The 27,315-nt window shown below is 45.9% G+C and overlaps 1 protein-coding gene across 1 annotated transcript in view; it reads left to right on the top strand.

Annotated features, from left to right (window-relative positions):
* LOC138366547 (fap1 adhesin-like) overlaps nt 1-27,315 on the top strand; it is a 74,329-nt gene that overhangs the window by 37,647 nt on the left and 9,367 nt on the right. The window contains exon 4 of the mRNA XM_069327583.1: nt 15,133-15,240. Coding sequence (XP_069183684.1) covers nt 15,133-15,240 — 108 coding nt within the window. The remainder of the gene's footprint in view (nt 1-15,132; nt 15,241-27,315) is intronic.

The raw sequence follows: 27,315 nt of genomic DNA, 5'->3' as shown, positions 1-27,315 counted from the left end.
GTACATGCTGCTATGGCGGTGTGTCCACTCACAAGATGAGTGGCGCTGCCCAATAAACTCACCCCTCGGGGCAAAATTTAAAAAAAAAAAAAAAAAAACGCTTAAGCTCTTTCAAACGGCTCTGGCTGAGGCCAGGGAACATATGGTAGAACTGAGGCAGACAGACTGGGGAAACGTTTGTCAGTGGTCTAATTTCTCACACGCTGATCGACTTGGGGATAGTATGAACATGTTTGCCATAAAATTTTCGTTTTTTCTAATAGCCACATAGCCTATTTGGGAGAACGGCATTGTATTGTATCTTCGTGGTAAGACTTGTATTGTTGACACGACGAGAGTAATTAATTAATCGACGTAGGTTTTTTTTTATTTGTTGCCGGTCTAACGCATCCTTGTGTGACATTTTATACATATGTCCTTGTAGAACATTCTATTGCAAACTCATGGGTATAAAATGAAATACATTGAAAATTAAGGTCAGGACAGTGAAAGGAATACACTTTTCAATACTAATTTCGTCGATGTGCGTTAACATGTAACACTTCGCCCAATTCCCACACTCTTGAGGGTGGGCGAGATCATGATTCTACATTTATATGCCTATGTCCGTGTAGGGAATTTTATTGCGATTTCAATGATACCAAATTTAACGTTATAGGACAAGTGTGGAGTTTACAACCCTGAAAAGAATAGAAACATTTCATAGCTGTTTGGAGCTCACGGCTAGTGATCAACGTAGTTGTTTATTTGCTGCCGGTCTAACGCATCCTTGTGTGACATTTTATACATATGTTCTTGTAGAACATTCTATTGCGAACACATTAGGCGCTGCCCAATAAACTCACCCCTCGGGGGAAAATTTAAAAAAAAAAAAATTAATCTTGGAACATAAAATGGCCGCCTGTGTTTATGCTGTCGTCAGATGGCGCTGTGACGTCACAGGTAAGGGAAGCACGTACTGCGTATTAATGCCTCGATCCCTCGTTATTTATTTATTAATTTTATTTATTTATACATATACAAGAACGTACATTGGGGTTAAGAGACAACATAGAGTTTAAGTTGGAATTACAATCTTGTAAAGCCACTAGCTTGCATAGCGTTTTGGGCAAGTCCTTAAACTAACTTTTGAGCAAATAATTAAACAAAGAAAGTTTTAGAGAAATGAGAGTAAAATTGATAAAACGTGTTAACAGGTACATTACAGCTTTACTTTACAAGTACAGATGATTTCAAGTAGGATAATTACAGTAAAATTGTCAAATTTTTACAGGTACAATGCAAGAATTTTCGACACAAAAGCAGATCAGAACAATACACAATAATGAACAAGAAATCCTAAGTAAAATTAGGAAAACATCTCAGGGTTATACATTGGATTACTGAAGCACAATATGAGGATCATTACAAGGAGTAATGCAGCAGAATATGCACTCAATAAAACAACCATGATAATAGATGATCTAAGATTACAATGGTGAAAAATATGTGGCTTAGGTACAAAGAATGATGGACTGGGTAGCACTAGAAACAGTGTGAAGATAGCTCTAGGTGGAAGACTATGAATATGAAATTAGGTACTTTTTGGTTTTATTTTTGAGTAAGGCAAAAGTTGGACAGCTTTTCAGCTCATTAGCAAGTGAGTTCCATAGACTAGGTCCCTTTATTTGCAGTGTGTTTACACAGATTGTTTCACTCTGAGGATATCAGAGATATTTGACTGGTGTGGTGATTGTTCTATTACATCTGTCCAGGAAGAGTTTCAGAACAGGGCTTGCACTTAAAAAAAGGGTTTTATAAATGTAATTAGCACAAGAATGTATGGAGTGAATTTATGTTTAGCATGTTTAGGGATTTAAACAGTGGAGCTGTGTGTTGTCTGAAAGCAGAGTTTATTATCCTGATAACAGATTTCTGCTGGATGATGAGGGGCTTGAGGTAGTTTGCAAAGGTTGAACCCCAAGCACAGATACCATAAGTAAGATAGGGATAGGTAAGTGCATAATAGTGAGAGGAGAGCAGAGTAGGGTACATAATATCTGAAGCTTGGGCTGATCTCTAATTTGCTTCTTGGGTGGAAAGGGAGGGATTAAAATTGGAAAGGGTGTAATTTCCCACAGTGCAGGAAAGTAGTGTTGTTGTCTTTCTTGATACAAATTATAAATCTGATACATTGAGTTCAGTTACAGATTTAGTTATGCATTTGAATCAATGTTGACCTTCAATAAAGACAAAATGGAAAGGGCTTCTGTGACAGTTAGCATGAGCTAGCCTTAGCATTTTTATGCCAATTTGACAGTTAATTTCAGTAACACGATAAACAACGCTCGGAATATTAAGTTCCTTCCTCATGTTAAGTATTTCTGTGGTACGAGGGGCATCAAAGGATTATCTTTAAGGCTTCGTTCTGCAGGTTTTCAAGCCCTTTAAGCTTTCTTTCAGTCATCAAGGCAAGCAGAGGTGCAGCATAATCCACTAAAGATTTGATGTGTGCAAGGTACATCATTTTGACAATTGTGACATTGACACCATAGCCTGAGTGATAACCTGCAACATCTCCAAGAGGGCTTATGAAGCCTTTCTTTATACTGACGACAGAGTCTGAATACAACAGGACAATACAAGGCCAAGGTATTTGAATCTGTTAATAGTCAAGCTCGGAGCCATCATACAGTTGCATCTTGTAAACAGCTCCTCCCCTGCCTGGGTGGACACCCGTTTAGTATCTGTTTCCTCTGCTGAGATATGACTAAACCTAAGTCCTGACATGAGACTAATACAGAGTTAAGTGTGTTCTGCATGTTAGCATAACAAGTAGTGTATATCATTATATCATCATGTATGATGATACATGATACAAGGGGATCTAAATTGATCGATCGAACGATCTAAATTGGGTACTGAAATATGGTCAAAAGATTGGCGATGCCGTTTAATTCTGACAAATGTTAGGTTTAGAGGATAGGTAATAACGATAGTTACAAGATATAAGCTAGATGCATGCATGGTGCTGAGATTGTGAAGTCGAATTATGAAAGGGATCCGAGAGTTATGATTAGTAAGAATTTAAAAGAAAAAAAAATGAATAAATGTTCGTAATAAGGCAAACAGAACACTGGGATTTATGTATTGAAACATTAGTAATAATTAAGATACCAGATAATTGTTCTTCAGATATATCTTGTTCTGGGTAGGCTCCGCATGCATTTAGAGATATATGCACTTTCACTTTTGGTCACAGTATATCCACAGTATGGATATAAATTTACTAGAATGCGTCCAGCGGAGGATAACAAAGTTAATACCCCAAATTAGAAACCTGTCATATGAAGAAAGATTGTCAAAGCTTAAATTACATTCTCTAGAAAGACAAAGAATTATAGCTAGGTGACATGTGTTTTTTTTTTTCTATATTTTCATAAATAAAGCATGCTTACTGTCTTCTTACAAGTTTTACGACAATTTTGCAAGGTTTAAAATATAAAGTTCAATATATTTGTTTTTATACAAGAATTATACGTTAATATAACATTATAATAACGTAACGATTTCATGTAAATAACGTTATATTGACGACATATAAATGTTATATTTGTTATAAGAACGTAAATTGGATAGGTTTACATAAAGTAAAAAAAAAAAAACGAAATGTTGACTGAAAATTGTTTATTTTTATATATAAAGCATGAAGACATTAAAATTCCATTGCATTCAGTATTTTTAAATTTTTACATAAATCTTAAAAAACTGTCTCAAGAATATGTTTTTAGTTATAGCTAGTGGTTTTAAGGACGTCAAATACGTATTTATGTCAAATGTTAGAGTATTACCTTTGTGGCACCATTGTAAAAACGTTCACAAATGTTGTGTGTTTGCTGGGTATAGTCTAACAGGCCTTTGATGCCAAGCGGGCGAGGCACACTTTGAGCAGAGGCCGGGTCTGCTTCCCTCTGGCCTTGACCTGAAGCTTCCGGTGTAAGCTTTATGAAGCTTGGAAGGCCAGGGATGGGGCCTATGGTTTGTGGGATTGTGATGGCGGCCGGGATGGAATAGACCGACATTTCATAGTCCGGTTTGATCAGGTAGTACAGTTTGCTTGCTTCATTGATCTGCCCAGCAAAGGTGATTGTTTGGCATACCTTCGAGTGGTGGTGCAAATTTAGTGGTACCTAAGGACCACTAACCCTAGTGGGCTCGACGCGGACTGGAAGCCAGAGACTTGTCGAAGGTTCCTCCCCCCCCCTCTTCCCCCCCATTTGCCTTGAAGATCTTTTCCAGGTATATTCTGAAAATCAGCACAGTTTTGACAGTTACAGCTTCGGCGGGTAGATGGTTTCATGCCTTAATAACCCTTTGGGTGAAAAAGCATCTTCTGTTCTCAATCCTACATTGTGGCATGAGCTTGAAACTGTTTCTCCTTGTTTATTAAATCTGACCTTCTGAAGAAAATATCCGGATCAACATTCTATAACATGTTCAGTATTTTAAGTTTCAGTGAGATCGGGCCTGGTTTGCAGTGTTCTTAGCCCTGTGGCCTTCAAGCGTTCTTGAAAATGAGAGATGGCTTGGCTCTGGAATGACTATTGGTGCCCGGTATTGATCCTTCTCCAGAGCAGTTATGTCCATCTGTACCCCCTCCCCGCTCAGCTCGTTGTCGCCGTGTGGGGGCTTAGTGGGCGGCTGCCGGAGTGTGATGCTCCTTGGGACAGTCCTCTGTCCTTTTCTAGCCTTGTGCTCCTGCTGCCGTCCTCTCCAATTCTGCTGGGCATCTTTTCCTTTTCCTTCTGTTTCGTTTTTCTCCCCCTCTTCTCCTATCTGCTTGCCGTTTCCTGCCGACCTTTTGCTCGTTCTGGTTCTTCCCTTGGACTTCTTCTATTTTGACGCCCGGGTGCTTGAGGAGGCATACTCTTGCACCCGTAGAACTGCAGTACCCGACGTCGAGAGCGAGGGGAACCTTTTATTGTCAATCCCCACTTCGTCACTGAACCCGATCTCGACGGACTGTCGGTTTCTTAAGGTGGCGTTTGTGGGGCGTATACTCACGACGCACCCCTAGGAGGCCCCGACAAGATCGGCGATAGCTTCTTGTTGGGTGTCCTGCCTCTAATTGTGGCTCCATGGTGGGTGTGGGGGCACATTCGTGAGTGAATTCTTCTTTCGTCAAGATGATTACCCCTGCTTCGGCTTCTTCTGGTTTACCTTCTCAGGCTCGTGGGGTGGGCGACCAAGCCCCCGAGTCGGTCCGTATTGGAAGACCGGGCTCTGTAGCCTCCGCTGCATTGGGCCCCGACCTTGCTCCTCCTTTGGCCTCTCTGACTCCTTCCTCTGGCTCCCCTCCCTCCTCTGTGGTTGGGTCGAGCCCCAAGCCCCCAGTGGTGACTACCTCGTCCCCTGGCGCGGCTCCTTCTCTGGTTGTAACTACTGCACCTTTTAACCCCTCTCTCTCTGGGGGTTCTCACCGCCGTCCTCGTCACGGCCGCCCTCGCTCGATTCCTTCCAGTAATGCTACCTATCAAGCCTTGTTTGGTCCCGCTTCGTGGGCCAAATATTTTGATCTCCTCCCTCTTGATTCTGCGCCTCCTGACGATTTCTCCCTCCATCGACATCTCATTGATTCCGTGGATGCCTCCATTACTTTCAACCCCACTCGTCTCGGTACACGTGTCGTTGCTGCTCCTTCTCAAGATGCTGCTTCCCGCTTGGCTGCCTTATCCTGCCTTGGCGAGACCCCCGTTCGGGTCTCGAAGAACGCTCAGTTGAATGCCAGTGTTGGCACTATTTTGCTCCCGCCCCATGTTGCGACCGGTGTTCGGGACCTGCGCGACTGCCACGACGATATTCGCCATATCCTCACTGCCCAGGGCCATTCTATTCTCCAGGTGGGCCCTTCCACCCTCTGTCATTCTTGCTGGTGCCAGGTGCTCTGTCCAGGAGTACATTCCTTCTCCTCGGCTCTGCAACAAGTGCTGGAGGTTTGGGCATGGTGCCCTCCGCTGCTCCGGGACTGTCTCTCTCTGTCCTTTGTGTGGTGGCGAAGGTCACTCTAAGTCGGAGTGCGCTTCTCCCCAGGCTCGTTGCCTCAACTGCGGTGAGGCCCATCCTACCTTCTCCCGTGCGTGTGTCCATTACATGCTTGAGGCAGCTGTCCTCAACTTGAAGCACCGGGAGCGTTTATCTTTTCCTGAGGCGAGGCGCCAGGTTCGCCGGCTCCCGCCTTATGCTAATATCTCTTATGCTCGCGTGTTGCGCTCTTCCTCTCCTCGTGCTTCCCGCCTTCCTCAGACTCACAACCGTTTCCGGGCCTTGGACCCTGATGCGCCCACTGCCCCCTCCTCTGTCCCTTTGGGTTCTCTCCCGAAGGATCCTCCTCCTGGTCCTCTGTCTGGGGTTCCCCTTCCTTCTACCCGGTCTGTCGTGTCTTCTGTGTCTTCTTCCTCGTCCCCCTCCGATCCTCCTTCCCATCCTCTTCCTCCATCTATCGGCTCTCCCCGCCGCCTGTCGGTGCGGGCGGATGTCCATCGCTCTCCTAACGGCCGTCGTGTGTGCTCTCGTTCGGCTTCTCCTGTTGAGACACTGGAATCCGTTGCCCGGTACGTAGTTGCTGGGACACCGGTCTCTTTAAGTCAGAAGCGTAAGCCTGGCTCCTCTCCTTCCTCTTCCCCGGCGGGTAAGAAGGCTTCGCTTTCTTCCTCAGCTCCTCCTTCTGGCTCTGTTGCTCCTTCCCCTCCCGTTTCAGTGCTTGCGCCCCCTGTTCCTGCTATGGAGGTTTCTTTGGCCCCTGCTTCCCTTTCGGTTGCTGCTCTTGCTGGGGTGCGCTCCCCTCTTTCTACTCCTCCTCTTCCTGCTGCTGTCCTTGACTGCTCCTCTCCGTTGTCTCCTCCTCTTCCTCCTCCTCCTCCTCCTCCGGACCCTGCCCGCCCACCTCTGATCTGTTCTCCCGTTTCCTTCCCTCCGTCTTTGCTCAGTTTACCCATGCCCCCTAACCCTGACTTTGCTGACCCTGATCCCGACCCTGATATTCTTTAACGTGCTCTGTTGTTCTTTCGCCTTTGTTTCTTCCTTGTTCTCTGTTTTTGTCCTTTCTCTTCTCGTCGTTGTCCATTCTTCAATGGAACGTTCGAGGTTATTACGCCAATTTCCTCGAACTCCAACTTCTGATTTCGCGGTTTTCGCCCCTTTGTGTCTGTCTCCAGGAGCCAATGCTTGGTGCTCGTCCTGGTCGTTTTCGTGGCTATTCCTTTCTCTCCCCCCCCCAGCCATTGCTGGGGCTTCTAATTCTTCTGCTCTCTTGATTCGGGCTGATGTTCCCTTTGTTCCTTTACTTTTTCCTTCGCCTCTCCATTGTTCTGCTGCTCGTATCTTTGTGGGGAAATGGTACACAGTTTGTTCCATTTATCTCCCCCCGAGTGTCCCGCTCTCTCTTCCTGATTTGAAACACCTCCTAGACTCCTTGCCGGAGCCTGTGCTCCTGCTGGGTGACTTCAATTGTCGTCATTCTCTTTGGGGTGACGTTCTGACGAATACCCGGGGTCGCCTCCTTGAGCCGTTTCTCCTCTCTTCTTCCCTGTCTCTTCTGAATTCTGGTGAGCCCACTCATTTGGACTCTCGAACTCGCACCCTTTCTTGTCTTGATCTTTCTCTCTGCTCTTCTTCTCTTTACTTAGATTTCACGTGGCAGGTTCTTGATGACCTCCATGGAAGTGATCATTTCCCCATCCTTGTTTCCTTTTTCTCTTTTCGCCCTTCCCTCTCTTTCCCTAGGTGGCAGTTTGCTAAAGCGGACTGGACCCTATTTTCCCTCAGTGCTACTCTCTCTGACCTCTCCCTTCTGCCCCTCTCTCGCGCTCTCCTCCTTTTTCATGACACGGTCTTCAACGCTGCCCTCCGCTCTATTCCTCGCTCTTCCTCTCGGGGTCCACGGAAGTGCGTTCCCTGGTGCAATGCGGACTGTGCTCGGGCTGTCCGCTGTAAGCGTGCAGCCTGGAAGAGGCACCGCCGTAGGCAGACGACCGATTCTTTTCTTTTCTTTCGGAAAGCGAGTGCGGTGGCCCGTAGGGCCATCCGTACAGCGAAACGTGAATGTTGGGCATCTTATGTCTGAACAATTACGTCCGAAACCCCTCTGGCCCAGATCTGGAAGCGTATCCGCAAGATAGCGGGTAAGTTCGTTCCCAATGTTTCTCCGGTCCTTCACCTCCATGATACACTTGTGGCGGACCCGTTGCAGGTCGCTTCCGAACTGGGTTCCCACTTTTCTTCTGTTAGCTCTGGTCTTCATCTTCCCCAATCTTCCCTTCTTCGTAAACCTGTCCTTGAGTCTCGTCCTTTAGATTTCTGCACTCATCTTCAGCTTCCCTATAATGATCCCTTCTCTCTCTCTGAACTTCGTTCTGCCCTAGCCCTCTGCGGTTCTACGGCGGCGGGCTCCGATGGTATTCATTATGAGATGCTTCGCCATCTCCCTCCGAGCACGTCTCAGTATTTACTGAGTCTGTATAATCGGATCTGGGAGTCGTCGTCAGTCCCTGAGGACTGGCTCGATGCCGTTGTCCTCCCTGTTCGCAAACCGGGGTCTCTGGGTACTTCCCCTAAGGACTTTCGCCCTATTGCTCTCACAAGTTGTGTCTGCAAACTCTTTGAACGTATGGTTAACGTTCGTCTGATGTGGTTCCTGGAACACCATCACCTCCTCTCCCCTTCTCAATTTGGTTTCCGCAAGTGCCGCAGCACGACAGATGTCCTGGTGAACTTGGAGGTCTATATTCGTACTGCTTTTGCTGCGAAGACCTCCGTTGTTGCCGTCCTTTTTGATCTAGAAAAGGCTTACGACACCACTTGGCGTTATCATATCCTATCTCAACTTCATTCTTTTGGCCTTCGTGGTCATCTCCCTCTCTTTCTCCGCAGCTTCCTCTCTCCTCGTTCCTTTCGGGTTCGCCTTGGTACCGCTCTGTCTCCCTCTTTTCAGCAATACGAAGGTGTGCCCCAGGGTAGTGTTCTGAGCACTACTCTTTTTCTGGTTGCCCTCAATGGTCTTCTTTCCTCTCTTCCTTCTGGTGTCTTCTCCGCTCTCTATGTCGATGATCTTACCCTTTGTTGTCAGGGTGATGATTCGCCTCTCCTTCAACGCCGGCTTCAACTTGCCATTGATGCCGTGTCGTCTTGGGCCACAGGTCATGGCTTCAAGTTCTCTACTTCTAAGACTTGTGCCATGACTTTTACGCGGAAACGGGTTGTTCTTCGTCCCTCTTTGTCACTTTATGGTCATCCCCTTGAATACAAAGATTCCGCGAAGCTTTTGGGGTTATTTCTTGACACTCGTTTGTCTTGGTCTCCCCATATCTCTTACCTCTGTGTTGAGTGCTCTAAGGCCCTTACCCTCCTTCGGGTCTTGTCCCATACTTCTTGGGGGGCAGATAGGCGCACTCTCCTTGCTTTACATTCCTCTCTCGTCCTGTCTAAGCTCGATTATGGTTGCCCTGCTTACTCGTCTGCTTCTCCTTCTACTCTTCGCCGTCTTGATGCTTTGCACCATACTGGGTTGCGTCTCAGTTCTGGTGCCTTTCGTTCGACTCCCATCCTTAGCTTGTTTGTTGACACTGGCTTCCTGTCTCTCCAGGACCGCCGTGATCGCTACTGTCTTCGCTATCTTGCGCGGTCCTTACAACATCCTTCCTCTGGCCTCTGTCGTGCTTTAACTTTTACCCATCCTGCGGTTCCTGTTCCTCTTCACCACCTCCCTCTTTCTGTCCGGTTATCTCGCCTACAGGATTCTCTTTCCGTTCGTATTTCTGATGTTTCTCCTCGTGTTGTTCCTTCTTTGCCCCCTTGGAGGGTCCCTCTTCCGCGGTTTAGTACATCCTTGACCCGTATCACTAAAGCTTTTACCCCTCCTACGGTTCTCAAACGCCTTTTCCTCGAGCACTTTTCTTCTCACTCCCGCTCCGTTTCTGTCTTCACCGATGGGTCTAAGTCAGCGGACGGTGTTGGCTACTCTGTTGTTTTTCCTGATCGCACTTATATGTGTCGCTTGCCTCCGGAGACTAGCATCTTTACAGCGGAACTTTATGCTATTCTCTATTCTCTTCGTCTCCTGCTTTCTCGTTGTCAGTCTTCCTTTGTGGTTGTTGTTGACTCTCGTAGTGCCCTCATGGCTCTCGGGTCCTTTAATCCGGTTCATCCGGTAGTTGTCGAGATCCAGCATTGGCTGTTTCTCGTTCACAGTAAATTTAAGTCGGTTGAGTTTTGTTGGGTTCCCAGCCATATTGGTGTGTCTTTAAATGAGCGTGCGGATGCTGCTGCCAAGGAAGCTGTCCGCTCTTGTCCCATCTCTCGCAAAGGCATTCCGTATTCCGACTTTTACCCGGTTATCCATTCCTCAGTCCTTACCCGTTGGCAGGCTTCTTGGTTGTCTGTTACTGGTAACAAGCTACGTACTCTTAAATGTTGTGTTTCCTCGTGGCCGTCCTCCTTCCACCGTAACCGGCGGTGGGAAACAGCTCTGGCGAGGTTGCGTATTGGCCATACTCGCTTAACCCATGGTCACTTGATGGAGCGCCGCCCTGCTCCTTATTGTCCTAGTTGCATCGTCCCTCTTACGGTCGTGCATGTCCTTCTTGAATGTCCTGACTTCCAGGACGAGCGTGTGTCTTGCTTTCCGACCGCCCCTCGCGGTCACCTGTCCCTCGATAGAATTCTTGGTGACTCGGATACTTTTGATATCGTTCGCCTTATGCGTTTTTGTTCTCGTATTGGCATCCTTGGTGATATTTAGCGCCCTCTGATTATTTTGCGTACTTGATGGTGCTACATAGCCTTCCCGGTTTGGTGCCTTCTTTTGATAATTACTTACTTACTATGTCCATCTGTAAATGAGATCGCCATGCTTGGATACAGTAATCTAAGTGGGGGTGCACTTGAGATTTATAAAGTTGAGCCATTACCTTCTTTTCCTTAGTCTTTTCCTTAGTTTTCCTTAGTACACTTGCACTGCATGGTTGAACACTGACCATCTAATTTATTTTTATATATGTACAAGAAGTTTGTTTATTTGATTTTATTTATTTATATACACGATGTTACATTGGGTTTATGACAGTAAAGCATGTGTTGTTTTCATTCTTGTAAAGCCACTAGTACGCACAGCGTTTCGGGCAGAATCTTCTGAAAAGCTAGCATAAGCTGGAAGTCTGGAGTCAAACAGGACACATACATTGGGGGCAGAGAAAGTCTAGAACGGTGTCCGTCTTTGCCGGGTGGGTTAATTAAGTCATATTTCATTAGTTATGGTTGGAAAAGTTTCTTTTAATAAGTTAATGGCCTCGATCTCCTCGCCAAAATACAATAAACCTCTAATCTCTGGAACACTTTGATGTTCAAACGCCGGACATTGTCTACCAGGTTAAGAGGCCGGGGTGAATGAAGGGGCCCTTATGCAGGCGATGAGTCACAATAACGTGGCTAAAGTATGTTGACCAGACCACACATTAGAAGGTGAAGGCACGATGACGTTTCGGTCCGTCCTGGACCATTCTCAAGTAGATTGTGAGAATGGTCCAAGACAATCGACTTTAGAATGGTCCAGAACAGACTGAAACGTCGTTGTCCCTTCACCTTCTAGTGTGTGGTCTGGTCAACAAAGGGCCCTTAAATCCCTGGTGGCATGTGTTCTATTGTTTTAAAATTATTATTTTAAAAGCTAAATATTAATGAAATAAATTTCTGAGAAAAATTATCTAAGCAACCATGACTCGAGGCTCTTAACACTGCGAGTGATACCTTCATTCACACTTCAGGTGCCTATAAGCTGCTCTTTCAATGAACGCAACATTTTAAAAAATATATTTGTAGTGCAATATTAAAATATTTTGAGGTTAATACAAAAGAGTAAAGCAATAATATAGTCTGAAAACATTATGTGGACAAAAGTTTTCATTAATCTTTGTTATTTATTTGGAGCAATATTAACAAACTGAAGCTAGAAAATACTATGTCCCAAAACTTTACGAGATGATTGGAAAGTAAAAAAAAAAATTCCTGTTGAAGGAATTCTGTTAGTTTGGCTTTATCTTCGTAGACAACAGATAAATGCAGACTGGAATCGTTATGCAATGCTGCACGTCAGAAGCATTGTCTATGGTTCTATGGTATTCTTCAGAACGGAAGCGTTTGTGAAATTAATGAAAAACCCAAAGATTCCCACCCCCTAAAATCTTTATTAAAATTCCCTTCTCAATATGCATCTCAGGAATCAGATTTGTTAACATTAAACATATTTCCCGCCGACTTTTTAGCATTCTTGATTATTCTTTCAGACGTGTTGTTCTGTTTAGACGTCATGTATTTGGGGAGGCATATCCTCTCACCCGTAAAACTCTGGATACCGACGTTGTCAAGCGAGGGGACGCTTTTATTGTCAATCTTTGCCTGTGTGCGCTAAACCTGATCTTGACAGACTGACGGTTCTAAAGTTGGTGATTGCAGGGCACATACCCATGATGCACCCCTGGGGAGCCCCTTCTTGTCGAGTGCCTCATCCCTCTAATTGGCTCCATGGTGGGTATGGAGGCTTATTCGTGGTTGATTTTTTTCTTATCGTTTTTATGCCTTTTTCTGACCCTCCTAACTTCTGACTCGTGGGGTAGGCAACCAGGCTCCCGAGTCGGGCTGTGTAGGAAGGCCGGGCTTTTGTAGCCCCCACTACATTGGGCCCTGACCATGCTACTTCTGACTCTTCCGACTGACTGACTCTTCTCTCCCTCCCTCCCACCTCTTTGATAGGGTTGAGACCCAAGCCCCCAGTGGTGACCTCCTCACCTGGTGTGGCTCCGTCTCTCGTTGTTACCACTGCGCCTTTTGCCCCCCTCTTACCAGAGGTGCTTGGCACCGTCACCTCCACACTTGCACGATTCCCTCCCAATCTCCTTTCCAGGCTTTGTTTGGTCCTGCTACATGGACTAAGTATTTTTATCTTAGTTCTATTGACCCTACTTGTCCTGATTTTATTCCTTCAAAAGCACCTTGTTGATTCGGTGGATACGTTCGTCACCTTTAACCCAACTGTACTGGTACCAGTGTTGTTGCAGCCCCTTCTCTGGAAGCATTTGGGAGACCCCCCCCCCCTGTTCGGATCTCCAAAAATGCCTGGTTGAATGCCAACATTGGCACAGTTCTTCTCTCACACTGTTGCAACTGGTGAAAGGGAACTGAAAGACTACCACGAGGATATTCAGTATATCTTTGAGGCCCAACGCCAATCTATCCTCCGTGCTTTTCTATGATCATGATTCTTCAAACGCTTGCTGCTCCAGACAGGCTATTCCACTTCTGGCATGCCCCATCCCACGTCAAGATCCACCTGTACAGAATGAATAAAAGGCCTAGCCTTGAGCATCCTTACATCCCTTTAAACCTCGCCAACAAAACCAACCTACTGAAGATCCAACGGGTCCAAAACAAAGCACTTCGCTTCGCGGCGGGCCTGTATGAAGCACATGTCCGTCCCAGATCCCGAAGAACCCCACGAAGCAGTAAACACAACCAGTGACTATGAGATACACGAACCACTACATAAGAATCACTCCAACAAAAAGTGATCAGACACATCCATGATCAGGCTTTCCCGAGACCACAAACATTAAGTGATCTCCCAGATGAGTGGACCATCCCGGACCCGATTTACACTCAATAAATAACAAATAAATATACTTTTTGTGCTACAAGAAGAGTAACCACCCTGATGTTGCCAAGATTATTCTCCTGCGACCAACTCCAACGTCTTTAGGGTTTCCAGACACCAGCTAGGACATAAACACTAAACACCCAGCTAATCTACTGACAACCCAACATACCACATGCCAAAGCAAACTACACACACATACGCCAACCCATGGTGGACAGGCCACCGAACTTTCAATCCTCCTCCTCTTCTATACCCACATCCTCTCCCAGAATTTCACCTGTCCATTCCTCTACCTCCTCCATCCTTTCCAAACCTTTTGGACATCAAAGCTAAAGCTATTCTCCAGATAGATAGATACCTTCAGTCAACCCCCTCGTGGTCATCGTCAACCTCTTTGCGTTGTGAAGGTCAAGTTTGATAGTGGGTCCTTTCCATCTTCCTTCATTCTTGCTGGTGACAGATGCTCCGTTCAGGAATACATACCCTCTCCTCGCCTCTGCAGCAGGTGCTAGAAATTATGGCATGGTTCCTTCAGGTGCACAAGTGAGGTGTGTGTTTGCATTTTGTGTGGAACCTCGAAATATTCTAAGACGGGGTGCTCTTCTTCCCAATCTCTGCATCAATTGCAGTGACGCCCAACCTTACCCTCTCTCATGTATGTTTGCAGTACAAATTTGAGGAATCCATCCTAAATTTTAAACATCATAATCATTTGTCTTTTCCTGACGTTCACCGTCTTCCCTCTTTCTCAGGCATGTCTTATGCTCATGAGTTGCATTTCACTTCTCGCCTTCTCCCGCTTTCTCAGTTTCGCAACCGTTTTGAGGCCTTGGACCCCCGACACCACCACCCACCTTGTCTGCTCCATTGTGTTCTGGGCCAAAGGGTCTTCCTCCTGCTTCTCTGTATGGCGTTTCCTTCCTTCCCGGTCTTCCTTGTCTCCTGTGCTCACTTTCCTTTCCCGCCCCTCTCCTTCTCAGCCCTAACCTCTTGGCCCTCCTCACTACCTGCCTGGTTGATACCTGGCTGATGGGGTTCTGGGAGTTCTTCTACTCCCCAAGCCCGGCCTGAGGCCAGACTTGTCTTGTGAGAGTTTGGTCCACCAGGCTGTTGCTTGGAGCGGCCCGCAGGCCCACATACCCACCACAGCCCGGTTGGGCCGGCACTCCTTGAAGGAAACAATCTAGTTTCCTCTTGAAGATGTCCACGGTTGTTCCTGTAATATTTCCGATGCTCGCTGGTAGGACGTTGAACAACCGTGGGCCTCTGATGTTCATACAGTGTTCTCTGATTGCGCCCATGGCACCTCTGCTCTTCACTGGTTCTATTCTGCATTTTCTTCCATGTCGTTCACTCCAGTACGTTGTTATTTTACTGTGCAGATTTGGGACCTGTCCCTTCATTATTTTCCATGTGAATATTATTTGGTATATCTCTCGTCTTCTTTCTAGTGCCATCTCAGGATATTGCCCATCCTCCTCCCAGCTTTCTTCATGTTGACCGTTCCCGTTCTCCTTCTATTGAAACTGTCGAGGCGGTCGCCCGGTACAATGCTGAGGGTACGCCTGTCTCTACTTCAGAAATGTAAGCCTGGCTCCTCTCCTCCTTCCTCCCCGGCGGGTAAGAAAGCATCACTCTCTTCCTCACCTTCCGACTCTATCCCTGCTTTTCCTTACTTTTCTGTGGCAGTCACTTGTTCCTGCTTTTCCCATGGTACTTGATCCTCTCTTAGATACTGCCCTGGATCAGGTGCCCTCCTCTATTTCTGTCCTTCCTGACCCCGAATTCCTTGCCCGCGCTTTTCCGATGCCTCCTCCCTCCCTCCCGACCAGCCTCTGATCTGATCTCCTGCTCTCTTGCCTCCATTATCTTTCCTAACTTTGCCTATACCGTGTCACCCTGATTTCACTGATCCTGGTCCTGATCTTCCTTAGTTTACTGTTCTTCTTTGCCCTTGTTTCTCCATTATTTCTGTTTGTTCTCTCTCTTTTGTCTGTAAGTTCTCCAATGAAATATTCGTGGTTTGTGTGAAAACTTCCCAGAACTCGGCTTCTAATTGTGCAGTTTCACCCGCTTTGGGTTTGTCTCAAGGAGCCGATGCTTGGCGCTCGTCCTGGTCGAATCCGTAGTTATTCCTTTCTCTCTTCCCCCTCCAGTTTTGCCTGGGGCCCATAACTCGACTGCTCTCTTGATCCGTCATGATATTCTCTTCGTCCCCCTCCCTTTTCAGTCGCCGATTTAGTGTTATGCGGCCCGTATCTTTGTGAGTAAATAGTATACATTCTGTTCTATTTATCTCGTCCCCAAATGTCACACCTTATTTTCCTGGTCTTGAATAACTGTTGGAGTCCTTACCAAAGCCTGTGCTCCTTTTAGGTGATTTTAACTGTCTGCATTCCCTTTAGCTGTTAAACCGCGCATATCATATGTATATCGGTGACAAAACCGAAACCGCACTCATCATTTATACATGCTTTCGTGTCTAGCGCTATAATTTAAATGCCCTGCCTGGGATAGGGGCAGCTATAGTACAGCCACGACCGATAGTTGCCAGATGCCACCTAGGAAAAAAATCCAGGCCAACATTCTTGGGTGTGAGAGCGTCAGTATTGAGCAAGCCACCAAGGCTGGCGCACCCAGTATGAGCTCAGAGCACCGCTGTTCAGCTTTTGTCCACAGCATCGCCTACAAATGCAGTAATATATATGATCCTGCTATTATTTAGCGATGATAGTATTATAGAAGACCCATGACTGTGATAAAACTGACCAGGATTGATAATAGCAGGATTGTAGTGATGTTTAGTGCTGTGCTCTGTGGAGGGAGGAGTAAGGCTGTGGGAGGGAGGGTGGTGGTGTCGTCGTCTGTGTGTGGCCACCTTTTATTGACTGCACACACCATACCAGCTTAGTGGTTTGCTATGGTGAGCACAAATGTAGATACTTGTATATAACGTGTGAATAGTGTGTGATAACAGCAATAGGAGTAGGTTGGGAGCCGCCATTTTGGTGAGGGAGATGCGTTGTCTGCACGACTTGTCATGCTGTTTACTGGTGGCCACTATGGTCTTTGGGCACCATACCAGCTTATTTGTACAGGTATGGTGAATAAAACAGGTAGATACTTGTATTAAATGTGTGTGTATAGCGTAATAACACCACAAACAATATTGTTGGAGGAGAAATATTTGCGTCTGGCCTTGAGGGCGGCTGCCACCAGCTGACTGAGAGTAGCTATGTCTGAGTGTCTTTACTCACCATACAAGCTTGGATGTACAGTTATGGTGAACAAAACATGTAAATACTTATGTATAACGTGTGTGTATAGTGAATAAATACAAAAACAGTATTGTGGGAGGAGAATGAGGGCGAGTGAGGTGTTGTTGAGGGAGAGAGTGGCAGCGAGTGGCTGGCTGGTGTGTGGCGGTCACTCCTCATTCTCTTTTTGACTCACAAGACCAATTTAGTGGTTCGTTATGGTGAACAAAACATGCAAATACTTATATATAACCTGTGTGTATAGTGTAACAACAGCAAAACTGTTTATTGTTTTATGAACATAATAATTGAATCACCATAATTTTGAGTACAGCGATGGTTCACACATTTTATTATATAAATATATCACAATTCACTGTGCAGGCGATGAGTCACAATAACGTGGCTGAAGTATGTTGACCAGACCACACACTAGAAATTGAAGAGACGACGACGTTTCGGTCCGTCCTGGACCATTCTCAAGTCGATTGTCAATTCACAATCGACTTGAGAATGGTCCAGGACGGACCGAAACGTCGTCGTCTCTTCAATTTCTAGTGTGTGGTCTGGTCAACAATTCACTGTATTGAATAATATTACTACAAAAAACTAAAAAAATCAATCAGACATTAAATTAATTAGGTAATAATATATTTGTGGCATTTGCCACCTGACAGCTCGAGCGGAGTAGTGCGCTCGAGACCTCGTCTGGCGAAGGATCTGTCAACGCCCTTTTTTTGCCAGATTTCCCTACCCTATTGCTGCTAAAATATGCCACCAGCGATTTTTTTCCGTGATCAGGGAACAAAAATGAACACTCCTAATAAGACAAAGAATTTTTTGGATTTTTGTTGTTGTTGCGCCTGTGGGTGTTAAATCCATTTGGGCTCGTAGCGGTTTGAAGGCTAGGGAGATATTCTGATGAACACCTGGGGCCACCGCCTTGAACCATTTGTCCTCTCTTCTTCTGTCTCTTACATTCTGATGAGCTCACTCCTGTTGACTCCTGCACTCGCACCCTTTCCAGGTTTGATCTTTCTCTGCTCGTCTTCTCTTTATTTGGACTTCACCTGGTGGGTTCTTGATGGCCTACATAAGTGACCATTTCCCCATCTTTTTCTCTTTTCACTCTCTCCTCTCCTTCCCTAGGTGGCAGTTGCCAATACTAACTGGAACCTCTTCACTTTATATGCTACCTTTTTCAATCTGTCTGATCTGCATCCTTCGCCCCCCCCCCCACCTCTTTCTTGATACTGCTTTTGATGCTACATTCTGCTCTGTTCCTCGTTCAACCCGTTCTCGCAAATTCGTAAAGTCAATATTGACTTATTAACTACGTGCATAGGTGATATACTAAACATAATAGATACCCTTAAAAAGATTCATAGAAAACACCAACCTTACCTAACCTTGTTAGTATCTTAAGATAAGCATCTTATTGCTTCGTAATTACAATTATTACTTAACCTATACCTATTATAGGTTAGGTAATAATTGTAATTACGAAGCAATAAGATGCTTATCTTAACATACTAAGTAGGTTAGGTAAGGTCGGTGTTTTCTATGAATCTTTTCAAGGGTATCTATTATGTTAAGTATGTCACCTATGCACATATTTAATAAGTCAATATTGACTTATTAAATTTGCGAGAACGGGTTGCCTCGTTCCACCTCTCGGGGTGCGGGGAAGTGTGTTCACTGGTGGAATGCAGGCTGTGCTCGGACTGTCTGCTTCAAGCATGCAGCCTGAAAGAAACACCATCGCAGACGGATGCCCGATTCTTTGACTTTGTTTCGGAAGGTTCGTTCGGTTAAGCATGAGGGTTGGAGATCTTTCGTTTACACCATTGTCTGAAACTCTTCTGCCCCTGATCTTAAAGAAAATCTGCAAGATAGCAGGTAAAGACGTTCCAGATGTCTCGCCAGTCTTTCACCTCCGTGGTTGAGATAAATTCCTATGGATACCATCACATGTTGGCATCTCAAGGCATGACACTGTTGATATGCTTGCTAAGACAGCCTGCAGAAAACCAGTGGTAGAAATTGAAATTTGTCATTAGCAGTGACAAAGAGAATCACCGACCTAACAAATTCACAAAGACCTGAAAGTTGTAGCATTAAATATTATGATAGATATCGTGAGGAGACATTCACATATGGGACTAATAGAACAAGAACCCGGCAATGTGATGTTATAGTGGCCAGAATACGCCTGGGATATAGACGTATCTGGCAGCTTTCTCAAAACCCAAATGCCGAGTACACAATGTGTCAACTTTGTGAAAGAGAAAACATGCACTCTCTTGAACATTATATTGTAGAATGTCCCATACTGACTGACTTTCGCCCTCCTGGGCTAAGGTATGCTGAACTCTGTAATTACTATATGAGTACTGGAACACTTGATGATATATTGGACTTGTATCCAAGATTGACCATGTAATATAACATTTATTCAATGTATATATATGATGTAACTATATAACCTGAGCTTGTAAAAGCACCTTCATCACCTTCAGTGATTAAGTGCTTAATTGCACACTAGTTTCTTTATCAGCTATCTCACCCTGTCAGGGTAAATGAGACAGATGTATGTGAATGCATGTGTGTGTATATATATGTGTGTGTGTGTGTATATGTATGGGTATAAAGTATATATGGAAGCTGATAAGAATTACATTTCACCTTTGTGAATGTACATTAATGACACTATGTAAAAGACACATCAAACACTGTATGTAGGGCATACGTAAATCTGTGTATCTATGTATTTACGTATGTAGGTTAGCTTAGCATTTTAAAAGCACCGAATCACCTTCTGTGGTTGAGTGTTCAATAAACCTTTGAACTCTATGTTTAACATTTCTCTAACCCTGTCCATGGAGACAGAAGAAAATGTATATATGCTGGTTAGCATTGTAAATGTGTGGCCACGTCTGTGGTAGGGAAAAAAAAAGAAAAAAAAAAACCTCCGTGGTTCTATTGTAGTGGATCCGGTGTCGGTCGTGACCGAACTGGGCTCACACTTTTTGACTGTTACCCCCTTCCTATCCAGCCCGTTGTCGTTGTGAGAGGGCTTGTGGGCAGCTGCCAGTGTGTGCTGCTCCATGGGTCAGTCCTCTGTCCTTTTGGGGCCCTGTGCTCCTGCTATTGTCTTCTCCAATTGTGCCCTATCTTTTTCCTTTTCCTTGTGTTTAATTTTTCTCCCACCCTCTTTCTAATTTTATTTTCCCACCGACATTTTACTAGTCTTGATTATTCTTTTGGACTACTACTGTGTTGATGCCGGGTATTTGAGGAGGGATACTCTCGCCTGTAGAACTGTGGTACTCGACGTCTCGAGCGAGGGGACGCTTTTGTCAATCCTTCTTTGTCACTAAGGGGCCTTTAGATACAAATATGCCAAAAAGGAAAACTGGTTCGACTTGAATCAAACTTTTTTGACGAGTTGTATATGAAAACGGTTTCATCTGGTCCCCGTCTCAGCAATGTAGCATAAATAGGAAGGGAGAAAAAAAATAATAGTTCCTGAACAGATAGCTGGGATATGTCACAATGGAAAGGTTGATGATATTCTGGAGACCTAAGAATTTTGCACCATGACTGTAATCTTTTGTTGAATTATCTGCATGTCTCCTGCAAATTGTCTATACAGTATACCTAAGTCATAAAATTATGTGTGTACGTCTGATACCATACAACTTGTGTAAAGGAGGAAATGTATATGTTTATCTCTCAGAATGTTAGGTATTATGTTTATGGCTTATGATGCATGTGTATATGTATGAACACGTTGTACTGAACGGGGTGAAAATAGCTTGAGTTGCCTCATCCCTTTTGTATATTTTACCTCAATAAACTTGTTTCAATTTCAACATTTGGTAGTTTATTTCCAGTATATATAATAAGTCAGTTGAGTTTTGCTTGGTTGCCAGCCATATTGGTGTCTCTTTAAATGTGTGCGGACGCTGCCACTAAGGAAGCTGTCTGCTCTTGTCCCATCTCCCATAAGGGTATTCCTTATTCCGACTCTTACCCAGTTATTCATTCCTCCATCCTTACCCGTTGGCAGGATTCTTTCTTCTGTTTCTTTTAATAAACTGCGCACTCTTTTAAGAGTAACGTGTCTTCATGGCATTCCTCCTACCATCGCAACCGGCGATGGGAAACGACTCTGGCGAGGTTGCGTATTGGTCATAAACGCTTAACTCGGTCACTTATGGAGCGTCACCCTGCTCCTTATTGTCCCCATTGCAATGTCCCTCTTATGGTCGTGCATATCCTTGTTGAATGTCCTCACTTCCAGGACGAGCGTGTCCTGCTCTCCGACCGTCCCTCGCGGTCGTGCGTGTCTCAATGGAATTCATGGAGAATCGGATACTTTTGATGTCATTCGCGTTAAGCATTTCTGTTCTCGTATTGGCATCGTTAGTGATATTTAGCGCTCTCTGATTATTCTGCACATTTTGATGGTGCTACATAGCCTTCCTAGTTTGGTGCCTTCTTTTGACACTTACTTACTTTTTGACTGTTAGCACCGGTTCTCATCATTCTCCTCCTTTCTTTACTTGTAAGCCCCTTCTTGAATCATGTCCCTTAGATTTTTGCACTCGTCTTCAGGTTTCCTATAACGATCCATTGTCTCAGAACTCAAGTTTGCCCTGGCCTTCTGCGGTTCTACAGTGGCGGACTCGGGTGATATTCATTATGAGATGCTTTGCCATCTTCCTCCATTCATGGTTTCAGTATTTACTGAGTGTTTATAAGTGTCTGGGAGTCGTCGTCAGTCCCTAAGGACTGGCTTGAGGAGGGGGTTCTTCCTTTTCGGAAACCTGGCTCTCTAAGGTCATCCCCTAAAGACTTCCGCCCTATTGCTCTAACGAGTTGTCTGCAAACTCTTTGAGCGTATAGTCAATGTCTGTCTGATGTGGTTCTTGGAATGATATCACCTCCGCCCTCTCTCAATTTGGATTTCGCAAGTGTCACAGCACGAATGTGATGTCCTTGTGAACTTGGAGATCGTATTTCATGTACGAAATATTTGTACATTCTTTGCTGCAAAGACCTCCGTGGTTGTCCTTTTAACCTGAAAAAAAAGCGATTAACATATTCTATCCCACCTCCATTCTTCTGGCTATCGTGTACTAATCTCCTCGTATTCCTCCAGAGCTTCCTCTCTCGTTGTTCCTTTTGAGTGCGGCATGGTACTGCTCTTTCTGCCTCTTTTCGGCAATATGAAGGTGTCCCCCAAGGTAGTGTTCATGAGCACAATTATTTTTCCTGGTTGCCCTCAATAGTCTTCTGTCCTCCCTTCCTTCTGACATTTTCTCTGCTCATTATGTTGATGATCTTACCCTCTGGTGTCAAGGTTATGACTCGCCTTTCCTCCAGCGGCAGCTTCAACTTGCAACTGATGCCTTCTCGTCCTGGCCACCAATCATGGCTTCCTGTTCTCTACAACTAAGACTTGTGGTATGACCTTTACTCGGTAGGAGGTATTTCTTCGACCCCCTTTGCCAGTTTATGGTAATCCTGTTTTGTATAAGGATTCTGCTAAATTCTGGGGTTAATCTTTGAGTGACAAAGAAAAAAGTGTCAATGTCTCTTACCTCAGAGTCGAATTCTCTAAGTCAGCTTAATATTTTGTCCCATACCTACTGGTGAGCAGATAGGCGCACGCTTCTATTTACATTCCTCTTTCGTGCTTTCTGAACTCGATTATGGTTGTCCTGCTTTCTTGTCTATCTCTCCCTCAACTCTTCGTCGTCTTGATGCTCTACACCATAATGGGCTACGCCTCGGCTCTGGTGCTTTTCGTTACACTCCTAACCATACCATGTATTTTGAAACTTGTGATCCTGTAGAGACATGATACTGTTATTTTTACGACGTTCTGTTATTTCACTACTTTATGCTGTCCCATCAACACACTCAATCTCGCTTATGTCGTACTTTGACCATTACCCCTCCTGTTTTGCCCTGTTCCATTTCGCCAATTTCTCCTTTATGTATGGACGTCTCGTTTGCAAGGTTTTCTCTCTCGGTTCGTGTTTCCATTTTTTCTCCATGTCGTTCCATCATTGACCCATCCATGCTGGACGGTTCCCCTCTTTCTACTTTTTGTAGAACCTTGACCCCGTTTGACAGGTTTTTACCCCTCCTACAGTCCTCCCACTTTTCTTCACACTCCAGCTCAATCTCAGTCTTCACAGATGGGTCTAAATCTGCTGGCTGGTTAGGCTACTCCACTGTATTTTCTGACTGCATCTACAAGTGTCACCTACCTCCAGAGACTAGCATCTTCATGGCAGAACTTTATCACAATCTTGAATGCTCTGCAACTGCTTTCTTACTTTAATTCTTTCATTGTTGTTGACTCTCGCAGTGCCCTTATGCCTCTGGAGCCCTTTTATCCTGTCCATTTTGTGGTTAAAATTCAGTATTGGCTATTTCATATCTCTAGCAAATTTTAGATAGTTTTGCTGGGTTCCAAGAAATATTGGTGTTTCCCTAAATGAGCATGTGGGTACTGCCGCTAAAGAAGCTATTGTCACGTGGAGGTGGGCCGGGGCTCTGCTAGCACTCGGCTGCTAGGGGCTCAAAAGGCCGAATACTCAGCCCCTCCGACTCCCGGGATTCACCGGAGTCTCCTTGGTCACACAGGAGAGGACCAACAATGCCCACCTCCGCAGGTCTTTGCTTCCACCACAAAAGGGGGTGCCACTGATTTACCCTGGAAGCCCTTCAATCAAACACGGGGAAACTGCTGTTAACAGTTCTGGCCTAGACCCGTGGAGGAGTGAAGGAAGACTCAGGCTTACCTTATAACAATAACCTCCCTGAGTCTTGCCTGCCAGACAAAAAGGTTGCAGGAACTCCTTTCCCGCCTGTCTTCCCTATCTTCTTCTTAACAAGGTCGCCAGCTAGGTTATTATATCTGCACCCCAGCAATGCAGTTCAGTGGGTGTATTATATATTGTTTGTAGCCAGAAGATTGCTACTCCCATAGATCTGCTACTAGACTGTCGGCCCAGGGTACTCTCCTAGGAAGGACTGTGTGGCTTTACCTCTCTCTAGCCACCACGTTAATAGTTGCCACCATTCAGGCACTGATACTGATCGGATGGCTAAGGGTACACTTTTATATAGGTCCGTGCTGTCTTTACCACTCTCCAGGCAATAAGAATTGCTATAGAGAACGTAGTGTTCCCTAGGTGGTACTATGATAACCTTCGTGTATGCTCATAGAGAAATATTATAAATGGAGGCACACTTAAACACAGTGATAAAATATGTGAATTTACTGACGCAAATTACATGATCACAAATACAATCACAAGTAATACATGAATATGAAAATAAGGATAATAAGTCTGGAGATCGTCAGCCTCTTCTTCCACGACCTCCAACACTCCTTCAACTGGGCAGAAAGACAGGAGTCCCACACTCTCTCACAGGAGGGCCTCGATCTTCACCACGTCGGCGCCTCTTCTTCACTGTCCTGCCATCCATACACACTGTCCCCTCTGACAGTCCTGGACACAAGCCGCCTTGCAGCCTATTCTACTACTAAAGAATTATGTCCTACTGCCACATACATAAGTAAATATTGTGGCCTAACTAGCCTACTCACACAAGGGGTAATGGGAGGGAAAATGATCTACCTTACATTCCTGGCTCACGACGCCTGTCTCTCGATGGTGTGAGGTTCCCACGCTTCCTGAGTCGATCCTCGACGATCCAGGAACGTTCCACAGGTCCTCAGGTGTCGTGGAGCCTTCGCGTCATCGCCGTTCCAATTCCTGAGATTCAGCTACCCCAATCCTGGTTCATCGATAGGCGCTGAGCTAATCACTATTTTCCCACACTCGCCCCTTCCACAAGGCGTTGCTCCTTGTCCTAGGCACGGTGTCGTCCTCCCAAAACCCTCAGTGGATGTGACCCGGTCACAGCTAGGCTTGCCCGCCACACCTTTTCAGGCCCCCAACGTCCAGCGTCGCCGCCCAGCGTCGTCGCCGAATATTTTCCAAGTTTGGCCCTCTTTCGCTTAATAAACTTGGTTCCTTTTTGCTTCCCAGAAGCGCGGGGTCTCCAATATATCCGATGGGCTGCGATAGCCTGCACTAATCCACTAAAAAAAGGCTTGTAGAGCCTCTAATCCTTGAGAGCTGACCGAGGTGCGTCCTCTCGCTTCCAAGGCCAGGTCAACTCTGACGGTGGCGCCTCCCGGGGCACTCGGTGACGTCACGGCCGGCCTTGATTGGTCGCCCACGACTTAAGTCGGCCAATCCGCGATCAACTAGTGTCCCTTCCAAAAGGTCATATCTGCATTAGGGGATGCTCTTTCATTTTATATCAGGGCGCCAATTTCCCCTTATTTACAACTTATAATGTAACGTTCTCCCTTAACTGGCAGCCGGTCTGGTCGCCACATATATCAATAGACTCCCTGAACCTCAGAGAATCAGTAGGGAGAGCTGATATGACTCTTTAAGCCGGCAAACGAAAGAAATAGGAGAGGGCACCGTAACACTATCCACACTTGTCCCATTTCCCGCAAAGATGATCCTTGTTTCGACGTCTTCCCTGTTATTCATTCCATGCCCGTTGGCAGGATCTCTGTTGTTCTGTTACTGGTAACAAGCTACGTGCTCTTAAGGGTATTATCCCCATGGCCTTCCTCCCACCACCGTAGTCAGTGATAAGAAACGGCTCTGGCGAGGTTACGTATTGACCCTACCAATTTAACTCACGGGGACTTAATGGAGCGCCACACTGCTCGTTATTGTATCTTATGGTCGTTCATATCCTTGTTGAATGTCCTGACTTTCAGGATGTGCGTGCGTCTTCCCGACTGTCCCTCGGGGTCACTTGTCCCTCGGGGTCACTTGGCCCTCGGTCACTTGTCCCTCGGGGCCACTTGTCCCTCGGGGCCACTTGTCCCTCGGGGCCACTTGTCCCTCGGGGCCACTTGTCCCTCGGGGCCACTTGTCCCTCGGGGCCACTTGTCCCTCGGGGCCACTTGTCCCTCGGGGCCACTTGTCCCTCGGGGCCACTTGTCCCTCGGGGCCACTTGTCCCTCGGGGCCACCTGTCCCTCGGGGCCACCTGTCCCTCGGGGCCACCTGTCCCTCGGGGCCACCTGTCCCTCGGGGCCACCTGTCCCTCTGGGCCACCTGTCCCTCTGGGCCACCTGTCCCTCGGGGCCACCTGTCCCTCTGGGCCACCTGTCCCTCTGGGCCACCTGTCCCTCTGGGCCACCTGTCCCTCGATAGATTCCCTGGTGAATCAGATATCTTTGATGTTGTTTGCCTTATGCGCTTTTGTTCTCATAATGGCATCTATGGTGATATTTAGTGCCCTGAATATCCCACACATTTGACTGTGCTACATAACCTCCCATGCTTGGTGCCTTTTTTTGATAATTACTTGCTTACTCTCCTTGTTGTGGTACGAAACTGTGTTGAATTATTGTTTAATGATTCCTCTACTTCATTCCACTCAATTACAACACTTCAGATAAAATCGCCAGACATTTGTTACTGATCCGTGTTAAGTTATGGCTTCAATTTGATGAGTGGGTTCTATATCTGCTTTCAATTCCCCTTTGTACCTTGTACATCGTTGTCATACCTACCAGATTTTTCCGCCAGTGTAATGAGGTCCAACTCTTCCTTCATAGCTCGGTTCTCTAAGCTCGGGAACCTGCCATGTTGAATTTGCTTTACCCTCTCTAGTTTTGTTGACCAGACCACACACTAGAAGGTGAAGGGACGACGACGTTTCGGTCCGTCCTGGACCATTCGTCGTCGTCCCTTCACCTTCTAGTGTGTGGTCTAGTCAACATACTTCAGCCACGTTATTGTGATCTCATCGCTTCTCTAGTTTTGTTTTGAATTTCTTCAACCAGAGATTGAATGCCATGGCAGACATGACCCCCTCCCTTGTACTACCCCATTGAGGTACTCATTATCATCCTCCATTCTGATGTGTATTCTTGTGACCCGGACCTGAGGGGGTGGGGGCTTGTAGAGCTTAAACCTCCAAAGAGCTCTGGTAATTGCACCAGACTGTTCCTCGCGTACAGGTAGACAACGTCCCCCAACCACTCTCCCGGAACAGACAACCGACCTCACCATCCACACTCCCGCCGGTCGACCAACAATGAACTCTAATGTGCTTGCAGCTTTCTCAGATCACCCTGTATGCCTCTTGATCTTGGAGAGGGGTTCTAGGGGGAACAGCTCCAATACTGGCCTCTTTGTTCTGTGCACACACCCTACTTGAGCCGTCGTGACTCCCCACTCTCTCCTTGTTTGGAATGATCTCCTCAATCCCCCCATTCCTGAATTAGTATTCTCTACCACAATGTCCTCAG

Source organism: Procambarus clarkii, chromosome 19, assembly GCF_040958095.1.
Source record: "Procambarus clarkii isolate CNS0578487 chromosome 19, FALCON_Pclarkii_2.0, whole genome shotgun sequence".
NCBI classification, from domain to species: domain Eukaryota; kingdom Metazoa; phylum Arthropoda; class Malacostraca; order Decapoda; family Cambaridae; genus Procambarus; species Procambarus clarkii.
The sequence above is the reverse complement of the archived record's forward strand: the minus strand, read 5'-3'. Positions and strand labels throughout refer to the sequence as shown.